General features: G+C 43.7%; 1 protein-coding gene across 1 annotated transcript; it reads left to right on the top strand.

The window, feature by feature from the left end:
- Positions 1-6,858: 6,858 nt before the first annotated feature.
- Positions 6,859-22,866, top strand: LOC148755052 (putative serine protease 47). Its single transcript, XM_088793426.1, has 3 exons — positions 6,859-7,195; positions 9,486-9,652; positions 22,564-22,866. Exons 1-3 carry the CDS (start codon positions 6,859-6,861, stop codon positions 22,864-22,866), a joined length of 807 nt encoding a protein of 268 aa, XP_088649552.1.
- The last annotated feature ends 240 nt before the right edge of the window (positions 22,867-23,106 follow it).

Raw genomic sequence — 23,106 nt, 5'->3', positions numbered from 1 at the left:
ACTTCAGAGATAAACTTGCCAGCAATGTCATTCCTATTAATCTACCCAAGAGACATGGAAACATATATCCACACAAAGACCTGCATATGAATATTCATAACATCATTGTTCGTAACAACCCCAAACTGCAAAAAAATCCAAATGTCCATCAATGGATAATAAAAATGTGGTACGACCATACAATGGACTGAAAAAGAATAAAATGCTGATTTGTGCCACAACATAGATGAACTGTAAAAATGTTATGCAAAGTGACAGAAGCCAGACTTGACAGACTATGTGTTGTGTGATTTCATTTATATGAAATGTCCAGAAAACAAGAATTTAGAGAGACTTAAACTAGATCAGTCATTGTGCAGAGCTAGGGATGGGAGCAGAGATTAATGTACATTTGGTGATTGTTGCACAATTCTAAAAGTTACCTGAAAGTCATGAGTTGTCCTTTGTAATGAGTAAATTTTATGGTATATAAACTATATCTCAATAAAGTCTTTAAAAAAATTTATAAGAAATCTTATAGTTAGTTTTTCTCTGGTTTAAATTTACCACATGCAGTCCTTAGTCTCTTACTGGCTCCTTTTTCTTACATGGCTCTTTGCTATGTTTTGATCTGCAATTTGATTCTACATCCTTTATTTTATTTTATTTTATTTTATTTTATTTTATTTTATTTTATTTTATTTTATTTTATTTTATTTTATTTTATTTTTATTGACGTAATTGACATATTATAATATTAGTTTCAGTTGTACAACATGATGTTTCAATATTTGTATATATTGCAAAATGATCACCACGATAAATCTAGTTAACATTTGACCCTATACATTGTTAAATATATATATATATATATATATATATATATATATATATATATATATATTTTCCTTGCTATGAGGACTTTTAACATCTAGTCTCTTAGCAACTTTCAAATAGGCAATACAGTATTATTAACCATAGTCGCCATGCTCTATATTACATTTCTATGACTTATTTATTTTATAACTGGAAGTTTGTCCCCTCCACCCATTTTGCCCATCTCCCATCCCAGCCTCTGGCAATCACCGATCCGTTCTCATACTACAGTACTTTTGGATCATAGCTAGTCATTTTGGATAATATCATGGTTACTGCATTTTGCTGTGTATAATGTGCTTCTGCGTATAATACGCACCCACATTTTTGGCCCAAACTTTCGGGGAAAAATTCTTTTCATTTTAATTTTTTAGTTCAAATTTGTATTTGATTACATTTAGGTACTTGGTTTTTGTATTATAAAGGAATTTTAGCATTTATTTTTCAACATATTACGGTACAAGATATTTTATGTAACAAATAATTACAAAACACAAAGAGCAGATGCAAAGTACAAGAAATTTTATATACCAGTAACAAATTTACGATATTTACACATCATAGAAAGCCAAGAACTATTCATCATTGCAAGTTCATCGTAAATGCAACAAAACCGATTATCATATTCCAGGGTATTATTTTGCATATGCTATCGTTATTATTGATTTCTAGAGTCACAGTTTTAACGAATAAGTATAAATGAAGGAATTAAAACATTTATGTAGATATGGGTATTTATATAGATAATCCCCTCCCACCTGGTAACCATCAAAATGTTCTCTTTATTTATGAATTTGTTTCTGTTTTGTTTGTTTGTTTATTTTATTCTTTAAATTCAACATATAAGTGAAATCATATGGCATTTGTCTTTCTCTGACTTAGTCCATCCAGCACAATGCCCTCCAGGTCTACCTATGTTGTTGCAGATAGCAAGATTTCTTTTGATGGCTGAGTAATTGTATATGTGTCCCACCTCTTCTTTATCCATTCAACCATTGGTAGGTACCCAAGTTGCCTCCATATCTTGGCTATTGTAAACAATGCTGCAATGAACATACGGATGCACATGTCCCTTCAAAGTAGTGTTTGGGTTTCTACAGAAATACACTCAAAAGTGGGATTACTGGGTCTCTCGTTATGGCCTTTGTTTTAAAGTCTGTTTTGTCTGGTTTAAGTATTGCTACCCTACCGTTTTTGTTTGTTTGTTTCCATTTTCATGAAATATCTTTTTCCATCTCTTTACTTTCAGTCTGTGTGCATCTTTCAATCAGAAGTGAGTCTCTTGCAGGCAGCACATGTAAGGGTCTTGTTTTCTTGCCCATTCAGCCACCCTATCTTTTGATTGGGGCATTTAATCCATTTACATTGAAAATAATTGTTGATAGATACGGACTTGTTGCCATTTTATTATTTAAATTTTTGATCGTTTTTTTCTTCTTCTTAAGCAAGTCCCTCTAACATTTCTTGTAATACTGGTTTGATGTTGATGAATTTCTTCACCCTTTTTGTTGTCTGGAAGCAGGCAAGGGTCAGCTAGGCAGCCAGGAAGACAGCCTCGGAACCGTGGTAGACAGCCTCACATGTTACTCCTCACAGACTCGCTGACTGGAATCACGAAAGTGAAGAGAGTGATGATGGCCTGTGGTGAGCAGCTGAGTGGAGATGGTGTAAACCTTTCAGATGAAGGTGTTTCAGACTTGCCTGTCATCCATTCTCCAGGCCTGAAGCTGTCACTCACTGCTCTCTCCTTCATGTCATAGCCTGGGCCGTAGTGCATTGGCATTGGGTGGATGGGGGTCACAGGTTGAGGCTAGCCAGCAGGGTGACCGTAGCCAGGCCGTGGGTAGGAAGGACAGCTAGGGTAAATGCTTGGTAGGACAAATGGCTGCCCTTAGCCCTCGTTGGGTGGAGGCCAGGCTGCAAGGTGTTGCGGTCCCCAGACGAGGGCAGGGAGGGTGCTGGGGTTGGACATGGTCGCTCAAGGGCTGAGGGGAGACCCCAGCTGGCAGACCCCAGCATCCAGGCTTTGTGAGTCTGAAACCACCTGCCTCAATCTTTTGATGATTTATTTACTCTCACAGCTTCAACTGTCATCTCAATCCCTAAAGTACTCTGTATCTCCAACCCAAATACACTTCCCAAATTCCAAGCTGGTTTTTCCAAATGTCTATTGGATAAATCCAACTCAATATTCCATGGATACCTCAACCTTAATTCATTTAATAATGTCCTCGTTATCTTTGTATCACCACCATCAATCCTATAGTCCCTTCTAAAAATTAAGAATTCTTCCAGTCTCAATATTGAATTATAAATTATTCCTAACACTAGCATAATTTTACCAAACCCTAAATAGTTTTTAAAATTTACTGAAGTTCAAGTTCTAAACTAATCATTCAGGCTGTGGTATCCTTGGTTTCTGCCTTCATTAATAACAGTAGTTATTAAATTGATATTTTAGTGTCTGCTGGGTGCAGTGCTATTTCCATTACTCTCTTACCCCTAGACTCAGTAGTGAATGGAACAATTTCCCTGTAGTCTGGAGTTTACAATCCAGTGATGAAGACAAACACATAAGGAAATGAATGTGAAATGATAGGATCTTACCTCTGCTACAGCAAATCCAGGACATTACACCCTGGAGTAGACAATAGGGAGCATGTCTTGGAAATTTGGATCCTTCCATCACTCCATGGAAAAATATCACTGATTGACAAAAGATTAGGGGTCTTTAACAATCACAGAAAATGTTTACAATTTGTTGGTTGAAAACGACGTTTTTACTTTCATTTTCTAGATAACTAACTAGATTGACCATTTTTCCCCCATTGATGGGTCATTTTAATTTCCTGTCTCATGAATTATCTTTTCACACCCTTTCCCATTTTTCCATGCATAGTCTACTGGCTTTTCTAATTAATTCAAGGGAGTACTGATTGCATCGTGGTCCAGGCCATACTCCCACCTGGTCAAAGGACAGGCACGGCTGGGGTCAGGCCCAGCTTCAGGGAGGAGTTCAGACTGGATCCAGGGCTGGGTCAGGGCTAGTTCAGGGTAGGATGGATCCAGGCTGGGGTTCAGGGCTGGTCAGGGTGTCAGGCTGGAGGCGAGGCCTGTGGGGGTATTTGGGGGACACTCAGGGCTGGGTACCGGCCAGAGTCAGGACTGGGCTGAAGCGGAAGTCGGAGCGGGGACAGGGTGGGGTCAGGGCCCGGTGTTGAGCAGGGTCAGGTGGAGGTCAGGCTGGGGTCTGGACAGGGTCAGTGACTTGGCGATGAGCTGCGAAGCGGGTAGCCGCCGAGGCCGAGGCCAGTCAGTGTCGCTGCTCTGGCTGCTGCTGCTACCGCCCTTGGCCACCCCAGGGCTGCGAGGCTCCCTGCCCATGGCCACCCCCGCCCAGGCTGCAGGCGAGACGTTGGAGGGCAGCGTGTCCGCCCCCAGTGCGCAGCCGTTGGCCCCGGGAGGCCCAGGTACAATGGCGGCGGGCGTTGTGTGGGGTGAAAGCGCTACACTGCAGGGCGGGGGCTGGATTGTGGATGGAGGCCAGCAACCCCGGGTTACCTGAGTTTCATCTCCTCTCCGCCTTCCCTTCCAATAGGCAGCCCAGAGACCACTCAGCACAGACGGGTCTCTGGCACCCCCCTCAACTCCTGGGCCTCTTGTTGGGATCTGCCCCAGGACCTGTGGGTGGGGCCATGAAACTGGCGCTGGGTGGAATAGAGCATCAGGACTCCCAAATGAGGGACCTAGAATCGGGCCCAGGGGTCTCAGTCCTTCCCCGAGGCCCAAGCACAGGCCTGGGACCAGGATCCACCTCTCAAAGGGCCTGGGCACACCCCTGCACCCCATTCCCTCTAAGGTGTGAGTCCTAGAACCAGGGTTGTCGTCATAGCCCAACCCGGCTTTTCGAAATGGAGAGTCCCGAATCAGAGAGGGTTAGTGACCTTCCCCGGTTAACACAGCACCAGACTCACCTCTGAACCTCTCTTCCTGAGATACTGGGGGATGATGGGAGGGCACAGACACTTAAAACCACAGTCTCTTGAGCAAGGAGCATTGGTAACCAAGGAGCATCTGAGACCTTCAGTTCTTTGATCTGCAGGGTGGGTGTGGGGTGTACTATTGAGGAAAATAAGGTCTGTGATGTGCCCAGCCCTTGGCAGGCCCACTCAGCGATGTCTGTCTCCCAGGAGATGCTGCCATTAGCCGATGTGGCCACCCTTGGCCCCCCTTGCCCCATCCTGCTGGACCCCTGGGCCCTCACCCTGCAGGGCTTGCTCAGTTGTGCTCTGCTGTCTAGTTCTTGGTGGCAGCCAGTGAAGGCTGAGTCCTGGAAGTTCTGTCATTTTGGCCAGGCCACTTGACCCTTGGCCTTGCTTTTCCCATCTGTGAGGTGGAGGGCGGCCTCCCTGGTCCTGGTATTTGGGATACCACCGGTGTCTCTATCACAGACAGGGGGAGGGGTTGTCTCCACAGTGTGTGGGAAGCCTAAGGTGATGGGGAGAATCTATGGAGGCCAGGACGTGGTGGCTGGCCAGTGGCCATGGCAGGCCAGCCTGCTGTACCGAAACGTGCACATCTGCGGAGCTGTCCTCGTCAACTCCCATTGGCTGGTTTCTACCGCCCACTGCTTTCTCAAGTGAGTCTTCCTTCCTGGGGCTCCAGCAGAGGGGCTGGTCGGGGAGGGGAATGCAAGGGGAGAGGAGGAAAGGGGGTGATGTGTGTCTCATGTTGGTGCCTTTGGGCTTTGTTCAGGAGCAGTCTCCAAACACATGTCATTCCTGACTTTGACATGCATCCCCTGAACCGGGAACGTCCTCCCCACTCACCTGCCCAGATCCTCCTCATCCTTCATGCTCAGTCCCTGTGCCTGTCCCCCAGGAAATTGGCAGTGTCCATCCTGGCTGCCATGCAGTGTGGACGGGCTCTTTGCTGCCTCAGACCGTGGCTTCTCCGCAGTGTCCCTGCATTCCTGGGTGTCAGACTCTAGGTAGGGACCTGGCACTGCAGGGACAGACAGCAGCTGGGCAATTCTTTTCATCACTTCTGCAAAGCTGCATGCGTGGGAGGATCTGTGATGCCAGGCTGCGTGGGTGGGAGGTGGGGCTCTCTGACCTTACAGAGCAACATGGCCACTCAGGAGTCTAACTCCTCTGGCCCTTCTATATCCAGCTTCTAAACAGATAAGGAGGGGTCCTGAGGGAGCAGGGGCCTCACAGCCTAGGTCAGGGAATTGGAACTCCTGCACCGACTGGCTTTCAGAGCCCAGAGTCCTGTTGGCACATACTCTGTGCCACACTCCACGTGACCCCCTCTGTGGCATAGGCAGTGGCAAGACCCCACGTCACTGTGCCTCTATCCTGTCAGCAGAGAACATGGAGTGAGAAGGGTAGACCCTGAAGGACATGGAGGGAGGTCAGGAGAGGGGCTGTGTTCCCGTTGGCATGGAGCAGGAGGGGATTGCCAGAGCAGAAGGATTTGGGCATGGGGCAAGTGGGGAAGGGCTTTCCAGGTGGGTGAGCCAAGTTATCAAAGTCAGGAGGATGGGACGTTTCATCATACGTGTTCAGGGAACAAGGCGAGGTTTTGTTTCCTGCACTCATTTCTCACTTAACCAATCTTTTGTGAGTGGTTATAACCAAGTGAACCAGCAGCCCTTGGTCAGGAAGGTGTTTAAAGAAAGGAGGGGCAAGAAAGTGTTGGGGCCAGGAGGTGGGTTGTGGGGAATCTTGGGAGGGGTCAGGGTAGAGCTAGAGTTGAGCCAGAGCTCCTCTTGTGTACAACCAAAGGCCCTGATGTGATGGCCCCAGCAAGGACCCTTCCAGCGCTAGGAATCTGTTCCTTCAATTCTACGGTGTTATGGGCCATGTTTCCTGAGGTTGTGAGTAGAATATCAATCAGCGTCAAAAAAGAATGACTCCTGACAGTTAGAAGGGGGAGACCAAAGCTGCCTGCATCACGTGGGGTGGAGGGGTCCACAGCAGTGTGAGCAGTTAGACAAGGATGCAGGACAGAGAGCTGTCCACAGAGATGGTGGTGACAGTGGGCCCTTCCTCCTGCAGCAAATCCCATGCCCCGGAGGACTACCAGGTCCTGTTGGGAAGCACCCGGCTGTACCAGCACACCCAGCACACCCGGAAGATGTCTGTGAGCCGGATTATCACTCACCCAGACTTTGAGAAGTTCCACCCCTTTGGGAATGACATAGCCATGTTGCAACTGCACGTGCCTGTGAACTTCACTTCCTACATCAGCCCAGCCTGCCTCCCAACCCCTGCCATGCAGCTGCCCAATCACTTGTCCTGCTGGATAACCGGCTGGGGGATGCTCAGCGAAGAGAGTGAGGGGGTGTGGGAGGGGAGGCATGAGAGCAGGGAGAGGGAGGAGGGAGAGCAGGGGGAGGATAAGGAGGAGAGGGGAGGGATGAGGGGAGGAACAGCTCAGCCTGAGAGGTCCTCAGGCAAAGAAGCCACTGGCCCTTGGCCCTCCGTGCCTCATTTCCAGAGGACTGGAACAGTCTAGTTACAGTTCTGAAAAGGATGTGATTCCAAAGCGGCAGAGTTTCCTAAGTCCAAGGCTCTGCAAGTCGGGGAAAGTTTGATTTTTGGAAAAAAGAATCTTGGTTCTTTGAGTATTCATGATTCTTGATTCCAAGGTTTCAACCTGCTATGGATCTGAGATTTTATAATTCAACTCAAAGGTCATGCTTGGATCCTGGCCCATTCCAGGCCACTGCCAAATACCCTCATTTCCCGTTGTCATAGAAGGTGCTCAGGAAAAGTGAAAAGAAACATTTATGGCTTCTGACCTCTGAGCCTGCCTGATCAAATTAGAATGATTACAAGTTAAGGTCTTTTCGTACTTCATTGGCTTGTTAGGTGCACTTAATAACACAGGAAAAAGGAGGAGTGAGGTCGAGGGGCACTATGGATGACCAGCAGGCAGGCAGGTAAAGGTGCTGGCCCTGAGATCCACAGCCTGGCCTTTGCAGAAGTCAGATGGAGGATAAGGCTGGAAGAGATGTCTAGGGTGGCAGCCGTATGGGGACTCAGGGGCTAAGCCTGTCACTCCAGCTGTGGAACTGACTTGAGACGTGTGAGCCACGCCAGACAGCGAGCAGGTCCATACCATAGGCTATGGACTATTTATGGTTTCAGGAAATGCTTCTGGTATAAGTTATTCGAAAAAAGAACATATATTTGTAATTATTTGTACAGGGTTTCTCAACAGAGCTGCTGCAGACATTTTGGACAGACCATATCTTCCTTGGGTGGATGATGACACCATCCGTAGCACACACGCGCAGAGAGAGAGAGAGAGAGAGAGAGAGAGAGAGAGAGAGAGAGAGAGAGAGAGAGACTGGTTCTTCCTCAAGGGCAAGGAAAATATCCCATTTGTTTTAATATCCCAATCTGTTCCACTAGGCCTGGCACCTAGTAAGTACTCCACACCAGTCCAATAGACTATCATAACCTCCAGTTGGCCTCCCAGCTCCCACCATGTGTGCTCTGCTTTAGCCTCCACACAGCTGTGTATAGGTGCTTTATAACATGAGTCATGCCACTTCCCCACTCAATACCCTCACTGCTTTCTCATTTGTGCTTAGAAAAAAATCCAAACTCCATACCTTGGCTATCAGCCTCTGAGTGATGTTGGCTCCTATCCTTTCTGCTTCAACTCCTGCTGCATCCCTCATGCATGCCATCCCAGCCACCAGGCCTCCTTCCTGCCTTGAACATGCCAAAACCATCCTTGCCTCAAGGCCTTGACCTTGACCATTTCCTTTTCCTTGCTCACTCGCTCTTCCCACTAACCTTTGCATGACTTGTTCTTCATTAGTTTTAAAACCCAGCTCTAAGGAGTTTTACTTGATCATGTGAGCTAAAACACACAACCCCTACTATCACATCTTCCTGTGTTATTTCCTTCACACTACTTATTACTTATAAAATAATTCTATTTACTTCACTTACCCATCTCCCCCAACAAAAATGCTCCCCTGTATCATTAGTATCTAAAAGATACCTAGCATGAGGATAGATGAATAGGTGAGTGACTGCTTGAGAGGATGAATGGGGTGGGTAGTTGGGAGGATGGGTGGGTGGATGGATAGTGGGCACATAGATGGAGTGAGTAGATATATTGATGGAGAAGAGGGTGGGCAGGAGAATGACGGAGGAATGGATAAAAAGGTGGGCAATGGACAAATGGATGGAAGGGTGAGTGGATGAATGGGGGTATGAGGAAAGATGGGTAGATAGATGGAAGAATTGCTAGATGGAAGGATGGAAAAGGTTAACAATAGACAAGTGGAGAATGGATGGGATGGTTCATGAAAGGGTAGGTGGGTCAGTGAATGGTTGCTAAGCCCCAGGCATTGGCAGTGTTGCCATTTTTCTTTGTGTAATGGGAGAGGTACAGTTTATTGCTATATGACATTTGAGAAATAGGATAGGAGCTTTTTGCAGATAGGTAGAAAACTGAAGCCATGTTGATGGCTCAGCTGACCAGAGAAAACCCCATGTGTAGGGTACACTGGTAAGCAGTAAGGCAGAGTGGGGGTTCAGAGTAGTATTGTCTCCTTAACTAGGCTACAGCGCACTTCACTGATCTCATCCTTATCCTCGCAGCGCGTCTACTCCCGCCCTTCCAACTCCAGGAGGGTAAGGTGGGCCTCATTGAGAACAAGTTCTGTAATATGTTATATGGACAAAGACTCGGCAAAAACAGGACCTATTCTGTGCATGAAGAGATGCTGTGTGCCGGGGACTTCTTAACAGGAAAAGCCATCTGCCAAGTGAGTGAAGCCACTTCTGTTCTTCCCTTGCCTGATCTCAGGGCCTCAGTTTCCCAGGGGGAGACTGTGTTGTCTTTACTCCCTTTGTGGAGACCCCTGGGACTTCCTGTTTCCTCCCTCTGCATGTCTTTCCTGGGCTTCATCCCTCAGCAGTGTCCCCCAGGACAGACCCTTCCTAAGCCCATCCCACACGACGGCATCTGTTGGCGGGACCCTCAAACAACATCTATTTCTGAGGCATATTTTAAATGTTTTACTGAAGTATAACATACATTCAAAAGAGTATATAATTCCTAAGTATATAGTTTAATGAAGTTTTACATACTGACATAGGTGACCAGTTCCCCAGATGTCCTACTCATTCATGCCCCCTTCCTGTCACTAACACCCCAGGGCACCGCCATCTTCACTTTTAACACCTTAGTTTCCAAATTTTCCATAAGTGGAATTTATTCCCAGTTGGCCATCTTTCATGTCTTAACATTATATTTGTAAGACTCATCCACACTGTCACACATAGTTTTATAGTTGGTTTATTCTCACTGTTTTATAGAACTCTGCCATGTGAATTGAATTCTATAATCAGTTGTACTCTTGATGGGTATTTTAGTAGTTTCAAAGCTTTTTACTTTATTTCATTTCCAAATGTTTCATATATTTCATATTTTGTTTCCCAGAAGCCCATGTGTTGAGTTAAAAGGTATGTGGATGTACAGCTTTGGCAGATGTCACCAAACATCCCCAAAGTGGTTGTTGCACCAGTTCTGATTCCTCCAGCAGTGAATGAGTTTATATTCTTGTCAAAACTTGGCATTTTCCATCTTTTCTTATTTTGGTGGGTATGTAATATTATTTTATTGTGGTTTTAATTTGCATTTTCCTGATGACTAAGTAAGTATATTTTTATATGTTGATTGCCATCAGGTATCTTCTTTTGTAAAATTTTCCTTCAAGTTTCCTAACCCCCTCGCATTTTTCTGTGGGGTTGTCTGTCTTTTTCTTTTAGGATCTCTTGGTATATTTGTACATTCTGGGATATGAGTCCACTGTTGGGCATATGGATTGTGAATATCTCATTTTTCTCTCTGTAATGTCCCATTTTATAGGTGGGCAAACAGGCCCAGAGAGGGAAAGTGACTAGCCTAAAGTAAGGCAGCTTACCCTAACCTGGTGTTCAGGCTCCAAGTCCAAAGCTGCCTCCGTAGCATCCTCTAGAGCCCAGACTCCCAAGATGGCATTGGTGTTCTGAGCTTGCATAGATCGTGCCATGAGGGGAGGAGAGATTGTTAGAGCTCTGGAGACAGAGACACTGCTCTGCTACATGTCCCTACACTGTGACCTTTGCCTCTTCACCTTCTGAGCCTGTGTCCCCTTTCATAGTGTGGGATTCTAAGGCCTCCTTCATGGGATTGTTGAGAGGATGGTGTAGTGGGTTGAATAGTGTTTCCCAAATTCATGTCTATTTGGGACCTCAGATGTGACCTTGTTTGGAAATAGGGTCTTTGCAGTCGTGATTAGTTAAGAATCTTGAGTTGAGACCATTCTGGATTTAAAGTGGGGCCCTGAGTCCAATGACTGGTGTCCTTATAAGAAGGAAAAAACAGAGACACTTGGTTTCAGACTTCTGGCTTCTATAACTGTGAAAGAATAAATGTCTATAGATTTTTTTAATTAAAATTTATTGGGATGACAATAGTCAACAAAATTGCGTAGGTTTCAAGTGTGCAGTTCTATAATACATCATCTATAGATTGCACTGTGTTCACCACCAAGAGTCAGTTCTCCTTCCATCACCATATATTTCAGCCTGTTTACCCTCTTCTACCGTTGCCCCTCTCCCCTGACCCTCTGGTAACCACTAAATGGTTATCTGTGTCTATGAGTTTTTGTTTCTTCATTTGTTTGTCTTGCTGCCTTCAGTATTATATTCCACATATGAGTGAAGTCATATGGTTCTTGACTTTTTTTAAATTAAAGTTTATTGGGGTGACAATTGTTAGTAAAGTTACATAGATTTCAGGTGTACAATTCTGTCTTACATCATCTATAAATCCCATTGTGTGTTCATCACCCAGAGTCAGTTCTCCTTCCATCACCATATATTTGATCCCCCTTACCCTCATCTACCACCCACCTCCCCCCTTACCCTGTGGTAACCACTAAACTATTGTCTGTGTCTATGAGTTTTTCTTTCTCATTTGTTTGTATTGTTCTTTTGTTGTTTTTGGTTCATATACCACATATCAGTGAAATCATATGGTTCTCTTTTTTTTCTGTCTGACTTATTTCACTTAGCATTATAATCTCAAAATCCATCCATGTTGTCACAAATGGTGGTATTTCATCTTTTCTTAGGGCAGAGTAGTATTCTATTGTGTATATATACCACATCTTCTTTATCTAATCATCCATCGAAGGACAATTTTATTGTTTCTATGTCTTGGACACCATAAATAATGCTGCAGTGAACACTGAAGTACATATATCTTTATGGATAAATGTTTTCAGATTTTTTGGGTAGATACCCAAGAGAGGGATTGCTGGGTCATGTGGTAATGCTATTATTAATTTTTTGAGGAACCTCCACACTACCTTGCAGAGCAGCTGCACCAATCTGCATTTGCACCAACGGGGTATGAGGGTTCCTTTTTCTTCTACACTTGTTATTTGTCTTGTTGATGATGGCCATTCTAATAGGTGTGAGGTGATATCTCACTGTGGTTTTGATTCGCATTTCCCTAATAGCTAGTGCAGTTGAACATTTTTTCATATATCTGTTGGCTATTTGTATGTCTTGTTAGAAGTTTCAGTTCATGTTCTCTGCCTGTTTTTTAATTGGATTGTTTGTCTTTTTGTTGTTGATTTGTATGAGTTCCTTATATGTTTTGGATATTAGCCCATTATCAGAGGCGTTTGCAAATATCTTTTCCCATTTGGTTGGTTGCCTTTTTGTTTTGTTGATGGTTTCTTTTGCTGTGCAGAAGCTTTTTAGTTTGATATAGTCCCATTAGTTTATTTTAGCTTTTACTTTCCCTGCCTTTGAGGTCAAATTCATAAAATCCTCTTTGAACCCTAAGTCCATAAGTTTAGTACATTTGCTCTCTTCTATGCAGTTTGTTTCCAGTCTCAGGTTTAGGTCTTTGATCCATTTTGAGTTACTTTTGGGTATGGTGACAGATAGCAGTCTAGTTTCATTCTTTTGCACGTGGCTTTCCAATTCTCCCAGCACCATTTATTGAAGAGACTTTCTTTTCTCCATTGTATGTTTTGTCTCCTTTGTCGAAAACTATCTGTCTATATTTATGTAGGTTTATTTCTTGGTTTTCAATTCTGTTCCATTGGTCTGTGTGTCTGTTTTTCTGCCACTACCATGCTGGTTTGATTATTGTTGCTCTGTAGTACAAGCTGAAGTCAGGGAGTGTGATTCCTCCAGCTTTATTCTTTTATCTTAGGATTGCTTTGGCTATTTGGGCTTTTTTGTGATTCCATACAAATCTGATGATTTTCTGTTCTATTTCTTTAAAAAATGCCATTGGGATTTCGATGGGGATTGCATTAAATCTGTATATTGTCCTGGGTAATATGGCCATTTTAACTATGTTGATTCTTCTAATCCATGAGCATGGAATGTCTTTCCATTTATTTGTATCTTCTTCAATTTCTTTTAACAAACAAAGAAACAAAAACTCATAGACATAGACAATAGTTTTGTGATTACCAGAGAGAAAGGGGGAAAGGGGCTGATAGATGAGGGTAAAGGGGATCAAATATATAGTGATGGAAGGAGAACTGACTCTGGGTGGTGAACACACAGTGTGATATATAGACGATGTATTACAGAATTTCACACTTGAAACCTATGTAACTTTACTAACCATTCTCACCTCAATAAACTTTAATAAAAATAAAAATAAAAGAATGTCCTATAGTTTTCATCGTATAGGTCCTTCACATCCTTTGTTAAATTTATTCCTAGGTATTTTATTCTTTTTATTGCAGTTGCAAAAGGAATTTTTTTTTGTTTCTTTTTCTGAAATTTCATTGTTAGTATATAGGAATGCAATGGATTTTTGTACATTGATTTTGTAGCCAGCAACTTTACTGTATTCATTTATTACTTCTAATAACTTTTTGGTGGAGTCTCTAGGGTTTTCTATATCATGATGTCATCTGCAAAAAGTGACAATTTAACTTCTTCTTTCCCAATTTAGATGCCTTTTATTTCTTTCTCTTGCCTGATCACTCTGGCTAGAACTTCTAATACTATGTTGAATAACAGTGGTGATAGAGGACAACCCTGTCTTGTTCCTGAATGTAGAGAAAAATGCTTCAGTTTTTCACCATTAATTATGATATTAGCTTAGGGTTTGTCATACATGACCTTTATTATGTTAAGGTATTTTCCTTCTATACCCATTTTAAGTGTTTTAATCATAAATGGATGCTGTATCTTGTCAAATGCTTTTTCTGCATCTATTTTTTTTTTATTTTTTAAAATTAAATTTATTGGGGTAACAGTGGTTAATAACATTATGTAATTTTATTTAATTATGTAATACAAGATTATAATTGGACATCTGTGTACCCTGTTGCATGCTCTTTAACCGAAGTCTAGTTTCCTTCTGTTATCATATATTGACCTCCTATACTCACTTTTCCTGCCTCCCACTGTCTTTCCTGTGTGGTTACCACCATTCAGTTGTCTGTATCTATGATTTTGTTTTTGTTTGTTCTATTGTTTCATTACTTTTTGTTTTGTATTCCACATATGAGTGAAATCACATGGTTTTGTCCTTTTCCATTGACTTATTTCACTTAGCAAAATACCCTCCAGATTAATCCATGTTCTCAAAAATGATAATATTTTATTCTTTTTATGGCTGAATAGTAGTCCATTGTATATATGTACCACAACTTCTTTATTCAATAATCTGTCAATAAGCACTTAGGTTGTTTCCATGTCTTGGCTTTTGTAAATAATTTTTTCTGCATCTATTGATATGATCATATGATGTTTATCTTTTATTTTGTTTATGTGGTGTATCACATTGATGGATTTACATATGTTGAACCATCCTTGTGCCCTGAGATGAACTTGATCGTGATGTATAACATTCTTAATGCATCATTATATTTGATTTGCTAGAATTTTGTTTAGGATTTTTGCATCTGTATTCATCAGAGATATTGGTCTGTAGTTTTCTTTGTTGTGCTATCCTTACCAGGTTTTGGTATCAGGGTAATGTTGGCCTCATAAAATGAGTTAAGAAGTATTGCCTCTTCTTTATTTTTTGGAAGAGTTTGAGTAGGACAGGTGTTAGATCCTCTTTGAATGTTTGGTAGAATTCACTAGTGAAGCCATCTGGTCCTGGACTTTTGCTTTTGGGAAGGTTTTTGATTGTTTCAATTTCCTTACTGTTGATTGATTGTTTAGTTTTTCCAGTTCTTCATGATTCAGTCTAGGAAGGCTATATGTTTCTAAGAACTTGTCCATTTCTTGTAGGTTATTTAGTAGCATATAGTCCTTCGTATTTGTATGATCCTTTGTATTTCTGTTGTATCTGTGGTAACTTCACCTCTTTCATTTCTGATTTTATTTGTGTTTTTTCTTTTTATCTTAGTGAGTCTAGCCAAGGGTTTTCAATTTTATTCATCTTTTCAAAGAACGAGCTCTTTGTTGCGTTATTTTTTCCTATTGTCTTTTTGTTCCCTATTTCATTTAGTTCTGCTTTGATTTTTATTATTTCCTTCCTTCCGCTGACTTTGGGTTTCATTTATTCTTCTTTTTCTAGTTCTTTAAGGTGTAAGTTTAGGTTTTTTATCTGTGATTTTTCTTGTTTGTTGAGATAGGCTTGTAATGATATAAATTTCCCTCTTATTACTGCTTTAGTTGCATCCCAATAATTTTGATAGGATATATTTTCATTCTCATTTGTTTCTATATATCTTTTGATCTCTCTTCTTATTGCTTCTTTTACCCAGTCATTCTTTAAAAGCATGTTGTTTAATCTCCACATATTTGTGCTTTTTTCTGCTTTCTTTTTGCAGTGGATATCCAATTTCAAAGCCTTGTGAACAGAGAATATGCTTGGTATAATTTCAATCTTCTTAAATTTGCTGAGGCTAGTTTTATGTCCCAACATATGGTCTATCCTTAAGAATGTTCCATATACACTAGAAAAGAATGTATATTCTGATGTTCTAGGATGAAGAGCTCTGTAAATGTCATTTATGTCCATTTGACCTAATATGTCATTTAGAGCTGATATTTCTTTGTTTATTTTCTGTTTGGATGATCTATCCATAGCTGTCAATGATGTATTTAGGTCCCCTACTATAATTGTGTTTTGGTCAATTTCTCCCTTTAGTTCTTCTGTTAGTAGTTGCTTTGTATATTTTGGTGCTCCCTGATTGGAGGCATATATGTTGACAAGTGTTATGTCTTCTTGTTGTATTTACCCCTTTATCATTATGAAGTGTCTGTCTTTGTCTCTTGTTACCTTTTTTATCCTGAAGTCTGTTTCATCTGATATAAGTATTGCTACACCTACTTTTCTCTGGCTACCATTTGTATGGAGTACCAATTTCCATCGTTTCACTTCGAGTCTGTATTTGTCCTTGTAGCTGAGATGCGTCTCTTGGAGCATATGGTTCAGTTTTCTTTTTTGATCCCATCTGCCGATCTGTGCCTCTTTATTGCTGAGTTCAGTCCATTTACATTTAGGGTGACTATTGATAGATGAGGATTTCCTTTCTTTCTATCTTTTGTTTTTCTGGTGGCTTGGTGTTTCCATTGTTTCTTTGCCTTTTTGTTGCTATCTGTTATTTCAGTGTGGTGGTATTCTACGATTTTCCCCTCAGTTTCTTCTTTTTTCATGTTGTATATTTTAGTTCTGGATTTTTTTGAGCAGTTACCATTAAGTTTATGTAAAAGAATGTTCATATATAGTAGTCCTTTTTCTTCAGCATGCTTTTATCTCCATTTCCCTTTGCAGGTTCAGACCTTTACTCTCGCCTCTTTTATGTTTTTGTTGTCACAAGTTATCCTTACTTATGCTATGAGTTGATTTCCAAGTTGCAGTAGCAAGTTGCCTTTTTCTTCTTTCTCTCTCTTTTTTTAAATGTTCTTTTTTTCTTCTATTCCGTTTATGTTATGTTTAAGTGTATAGTGCCCTATTTTTCCATAAGGGTTCCCATTTTCTGCTTCTGTCTGTTCATAATACTGCTCATGGTTTTGTATTCTTTGATTTTTGTTTGTTTGTTTCAGGTCGAATAGTCTCCCTCAGTATTTTTTTGTAACGCAGGTCGTGTGTTAGAAAATTCCCTCAGCTTCTGTATGTCTGGAAAGGTCTTTATTCCTCCTTCATATCTAAAGGATATCTTTGCTGGATATATATTCTGGACTCATAATTTCTCTCTTTCAATAGTTTAAATATTTCATGTCACTCTTTCCTGGCTTGTAGAGTTTCTGCTAAAAAATCTGATGATAATCTAATGGGCTTTCTTTTGTAGGTTACCATCTTCTTTTCCCTGGCTGCCTTGAGAATTCTTTCTTTGTCATTAATTTTTGACAGCTTCAATACACTATGCCTTGGAGAAGGCCTGTTGGGATTGAAGTAATTAGGTGTTCTATTTGCTTCTTGGATTCGAAGATCCAGTTCTTTCCACAAGTTTGGGAAGTTCTCATTGACTTTTTGTTAGAACATACTGTTTGTTCCCTTCTCCATTTCTTCTCTTTCTGGTATACCCTTTATAATTATGTTGCTCTTTCGGATGGAGTCAGAAAGTTCTTGTAGAATTCTTTCATTTCTTAAGTCTCTCTCTTCTTCCATCTGTGTCATTTCCAGATTTTTATCTTTGATGTCACTAATTCTTTCCTCTGCCTGTTCAGCTCTACTACCTAAGCTGGCTATTTCATTCTTCATTTTTTTTTATTGAGCTTTTCATCTCCAAAATTTCTATTTGGCTCTCTTTTAAAATTTTAATCTCTTTAGTAAAATGTTCATTTTGTTCTTTGATAGTGTTTCTGAGTTCATTAAACTGCCTTTCTGCGTTTTCTTGCATCTCATTGAGTTTTTTTAGCACTGCAATCTTGAATTCTTTGTCATTTAAGTCACATATTTCCATATCTTTTAGTACATTTTCTGGAGAGTTTTCATTTTCTTTCTGAGCTTCCTTGTTACCTTGGTTATTCATGGCAATTAATGACTTATTATATCTCTCCTGGGCATCTACAGGAGTGGGTTCTGCATCAGGTTGATATAAAAAGGTCTTTCTTTTGCTTTCCAGTAGGTGTTGCTGGAATGTTTTTCTCTTCCGCTGTTGCCTTTTACTTTCTCTCACACTGTAGTGTTATATTTTTTCTTGCACTGTCCCAGCTTCTCACGTGATGGGGCGTTCCCTGGAAAGTGGGCTTCTCCTTTGTGAGCAGGTCACTTGGATGTCAGGGTACTGCCTCCATAGGAGAATGTAGAGGGTGATAGAATTCTGAGCTGAAATCCCAGTGCTGCCCCTGCAGCCCGATGCAGCGCCTGTGTGTCTCAATGGCTCTGGTTGCCCCCACAGGGAACCATCCAGAAAGATGGGGGCTGGGTGGGCTGTGAGAAGTGGCTGGTGTGTTTGTGACTCTAAGCATTGGCAACTACCAGCCCCACAGTTGTCTTGCCCCTACAGTTCCTTCCCTTTCACTGAAATTAGTCGCACTGTGAGTCTGTGGCTTTGCGAACTTCTCTCCTGTTCTCAGGGCCGTAGATATTCTGTTCTTTAATCTGACACTGCTACCATTTCTCTGGAGCCTGCTTCTAACATTGGAAGGGTCGGGGTGGATTGAGCTCTGGGTGGGTAACAGGGAGACATCCAGGCTCTGTGTCTTTGTTTTCTGTGTTTTGCCTGGCAGAGGGCTTAAGCTACCATTCTCATCTTTCTGTATTTGGTCTTTGCTCCATGGTCTCTGCTGCGAGTGCTGAGTTCAGCCATGTTATATGCTGATCCCTTAGGCAGGTCTGTGGGCCAAAGAGAGTGTGCCTGCAGCCTGGATTCTTTTCTGTCCCGTGACCACAGTGAGCTCTGGGCTGCATCCTGTGGCCTGCAGCCTGTGACTCTGCACTTCTCCTTTCCCTTCTCCCCTGCTCACCCAATTTACCCACCTTCAGGTGATTCGATGTGCGGATCTCTCAGGCATTACTGTGTGATGTGCAGGAAAGCCTTTGTTGAATTATAGCTGTTCAATTTGTTGTACCTTCCAGGGGAGATTTCAAGAAACACTCCTTATGCTGCCATTTTTGTGATGCCCCTATAGTTTTTTTTTTTTTTTTTTTTTTTTTTTAAGCCACCCAGTTTGTGGTAACGTGTTATAGCAACCCCAGGAAAGGCAGACAGGAGGAATGAGATGCACCTGGCCCATGGGAAGTCCTCATGGACAGCTGTTTCATTACTGCCCAGTGAGTTGCTGAGCCAGACGGAGGAAGCTTGGCCACCTGCTCTCCTGGTAGAAGATAGACCCAGTTTTCTTGGCTCCCAGTCTGTAGCCAATGGCATGGACCTGCTGGCTATCTGGCCTAGCCCATGCTTCTCACAGAGTTAGTTCCAGAGGCGGAGGAAAGGCTTTAGCCCCTGAATCCCCATATGGCTGTCATCCTAGACCTCTCTTTGAGCCATGTCCTCCACCTTCTTTCTCCTGCAAAGGTCGTTCCCATGGATCTCAGGGCCAGGACCCTTTGTCTGCCTGCCTGCTGGATATCAATAGTGCCCCTCGACCCCGTTCCTCTAGTTTCTCCCCAGGCTGAGGACACCAATGACCTGGACACCTGCGAGTCCCTCCCTCTTCCCTTAGCCTTTCAGACACTACAGCCTGTCCTTGAGATTCCATTTGGATTCATCTTCTGCTCTTGTCTTCACTCTCCACCCTAGGGCTCTCTTTTCTCCCCTGAAGTGCTCCTCCCCCCACACAGGGCACCCAGAAACAGCTCTGAGGAAAAGACAGGGCCGCAGGGTGACTCAGTGCTCAGACTGTAGGGCAGGACGGACCTGGTTCTAGTCTTCAATCTGTCATTTACTGGCACTGTGACCTTAACTATGTTTCCTCACCCATGAGAAAGGGTTGTTAACAGCCTACACTTTATAAGGTTCCTGTAGAAAATTTAGCATTGTGCCTGGCATTTAGTAGGTGCTGAACAAGTGCTGGCTTTCATTTCCTAGCCTGGTCTGAGTTGTATGTGTTCTTCTGGGTCTGTCTTAGACCTGTTCTCTCACCCAAAGTGGTATTCACTGCCCTGGCCACACCAGACACATGCACACACATGGTTTGCTCTGTCTGCACAGTAGTGCAAACCACAACTTACTTTCATGAGGTACATTAGAGTTGATGTTTCCTCTGCCTTCTGAGAGCTCCCCTATGGCCTGGAGGCTGCTGGAGCCTTTCTCCCAGACTGGCCCAGAATCCAGCATAGTTTTGGCAACCATATGGCTCATTTTTGTGAATCTCTGAGGCCTAGAGTGGACAGGAACCACTGCCTTGGACAAATACCAGGCCTTCCCCTGGCCTCAAACAGCTGGGGGTCGGTACACTGTGGGGAAGGCAAAGGGTACTCCAAATGGTGGCTAAAACAACAGAAATTTATTATTTTACATTTCTGGAGGTCCAAAGTATAAAATCAAGGTGTGTGCAGGGCTGGTTCCTTTTGGAGACTCTAGGGGAGAATGTATCCTGCTTTTCCTGGTTCCTAGAGGCTGCCCGCAGTCCATGGCTGGTGGCTTTTCCTCCATCCTCAAACGTATTACTCCAGCCTCTGCTTCTGTCATCACATCTTCTTCTCTGACTAACCGGCTGCCTCCCTCTTTGCTTCTGGGGACTTGTGATGACATTGGGCCCAACCAGCTAAGTAAGGATAGTCTTTCTATTTCACAATCCTCAGTTCAACCATATCTTCAAAGTCCCATTTGCCATGTAAGGTAACATTGTAACAGGGTCCAATCATGAGGATATGCATCTTTGGGGGTCATTTTTTGGCCAGCTCTGTCCTTCAAGTTGCCCTTCCCCCAGCCTCCTTGTTAGCTGGAAAGCTTGCTTCTAATTTCACTGAGGACACTGAAGCATTAAGACGAGGGCCTGCTCATCTTCCCAGCCCTGTATTCAACATCCTTCATCCTCCATCTCTCCTGAGCCTCACATCCAGCTGAGCCCTCCTGGAGCACTGGGTGCTCAGAGGCTCTCCTGCTCCCTGTCGTCTGTCTCTTCCTCTCATAATTTCTTGGTAAACTTACAGCTGCAATCTCCCTCCTGCTTCTGCCCAGTTTCTCTGCCTCTTTTCCCAAAAGACTCCTCTTGACAACACTAAGTCTCTTTAACCCACTCCACCCAAGTATGTCCCCATCATGCCACCAAAACTGTGTGACCAACATCCCCAGCAGCCTCATTCTTGCCAGAGGAAGGTAGTCCTGAGTCCTTCTCTCATTCGGCACATCAGCAGGTCTCACTCCCATTTCCTGGGCACTGAGACTTGCCAGCTGCTCCACTCTGCTCCTGGTCCCCTCCCGCCTCTAAATCCTGGAGACCCCAGGGCTGTATGCTCAGTGTGTTCCCTTCTCTTTCTGCACCTTCACCCTGGTTGGTGAGGAAGATTCAGATTCAACATGTCTCATTAGCTCCTCCTTCAAGATATTATCTCAAATCTGACTGTTTCTCCCCATCAATAATCTCTCATCTCTCACCTGTGGCTGTTTCCTAACTGGTCTCACCTCTTTAACTTATGTTCAGTATGGTCCATTCTCCACAGCACACGAGAGTGACCCCCCTATACAGGTCAGGTTACCCCTTGCATACAGTTCTACACTGGGGGCAAACCCAAGACCCCACCATAAGGCCCTGTGATCCACGTTATGTCTGCCCCCTTCTCTCCCCACATGGCCTCACTGTTCTTTCTCTTTCTCCCATCCATCTGACAAGTTCTCTCTTTCCTCATTTGTACTTACTGCTCCCTCTGCTCCTGCATCAGAAAGGTAGGTTACCTGCTTGGAGTCTCAGCTAATGGGTGCCATCACCCATTGAGATATTCTCTCTGTCCTTGTCCCCGTCCCTTCCATGGCTCATTTCTGTGTCACATCTGACCACGGTGGACTTATTGGCTTGTTTACAAAATCACCATGAGGGAGAGGCCTTGTTTTTACACCTCTGTGCTCCCAAGAGCAGAAGCTACCTTGGATGTTCCACGTGCAGTTTGGAAAGGTGGATGGAACAGTGACCAAGCGTGGCTGTGGCTCCTGCTCCCTCACTCCCCAAAGACGAGAGACTCCTTCTGGCCAATAAATTAAGGGGACTTCAAACTGGGTGGTCCTGCCCTGATAGCATCTCAGGACCCCAGTAATCCCTAGCAGTTTTCTGGGGTCTTCTCCTCCACTCCACAGACAATGCGGGCTGCCTCCACCAGGCCTTGATCTGGGCATTTTCTGAAGAAGCTGAGAGGAAACCAAAGGCCTAAATGAGTGAAAAAGGAAGAAGACCCAGGTTGAGAAATGCTGCTGCAGCCTAGGGTGGGGCAGGAGCTAGGGTCTGTGGAGGCTTCAGCTGGCTGGGCTGAGCTCACAGGCCTGCCTTCTTGGAACCTGTCCATGAAGCTATTCCCTCTTGGCCTTGGGTAGTGCCTTGTCCTGGGCTACCAGGCCCTTCCTAGGTGCAGGGGCAGAGGGTGGGGTCCATGTGTTGATATATTTAGATCCATGATCTTCCTGAGGGTCAATCAGAAGCTCTTTGAAGTGTGACTCCAATGCCCACCAGGATGACCGATGGTGTCCACAGTGGGACGCTGGTGTCCGGACCTTCACAGAGGGCCACCCAAGTGTGACCTGGACAGTGGAGGCTCACAAGTCCCACATGGCCAGACTCCATCATCCCCTAACTCTCCTCTCTTTCCTAGGGTGACTCCGGGGGCCCTCTCATCTGTGATCTCCTCAGTTCCTGGGTTCTGGTGGGGCTGGCCAGCTGGGGTTTGGACTGCCGGCACCCCATCCACCCCAGTGTCTTCACCAGCGTCATCTACTTCACTGACTGGATTGACAAGATCCAAAGGCTCACACCTCTTCCTGATCCTACTGCTGCTCTTCCTCATACCCAGTTTCCATACCATGCTCTGCAGGCTATGGGCTCTCCAGGGCCCGGCACAGCCATGAATCCTCCACAGACCTGGATCCCACTGCTGCTTGTGCTCAGGGCCTGGTAGTAGGCCCTGTAGTGACCCGCTGAGTCCTGCCGCCCCTGCTGTCTTCCTCAGGTCCCAGTCTCCATGCTGGAACCTTCCATGATCCACTTCCCCAGCCCCACCAGCTCTCAGTGTTTCCTTCTCCTTGACTTTCCTGCTTATCTGTTTCCACGCCCCAAACCAAGCCTGCAAAAATGAAACAAAAAAGATTCACTCCGTTCTTGTATTGGGGCTCCACTGCCCCTTCTGCTCCTTAGTACA

Source organism: Rhinolophus sinicus, chromosome 16 (assembly GCF_057876585.1).
Source record: "Rhinolophus sinicus isolate RSI-liver-muscle chromosome 16, RSI-T2T, whole genome shotgun sequence".
Classification (NCBI taxonomy): Eukaryota; Metazoa; Chordata; class Mammalia; order Chiroptera; family Rhinolophidae; genus Rhinolophus; species Rhinolophus sinicus.
This window is presented reverse-complemented; position numbering and strand designations above follow the sequence as displayed.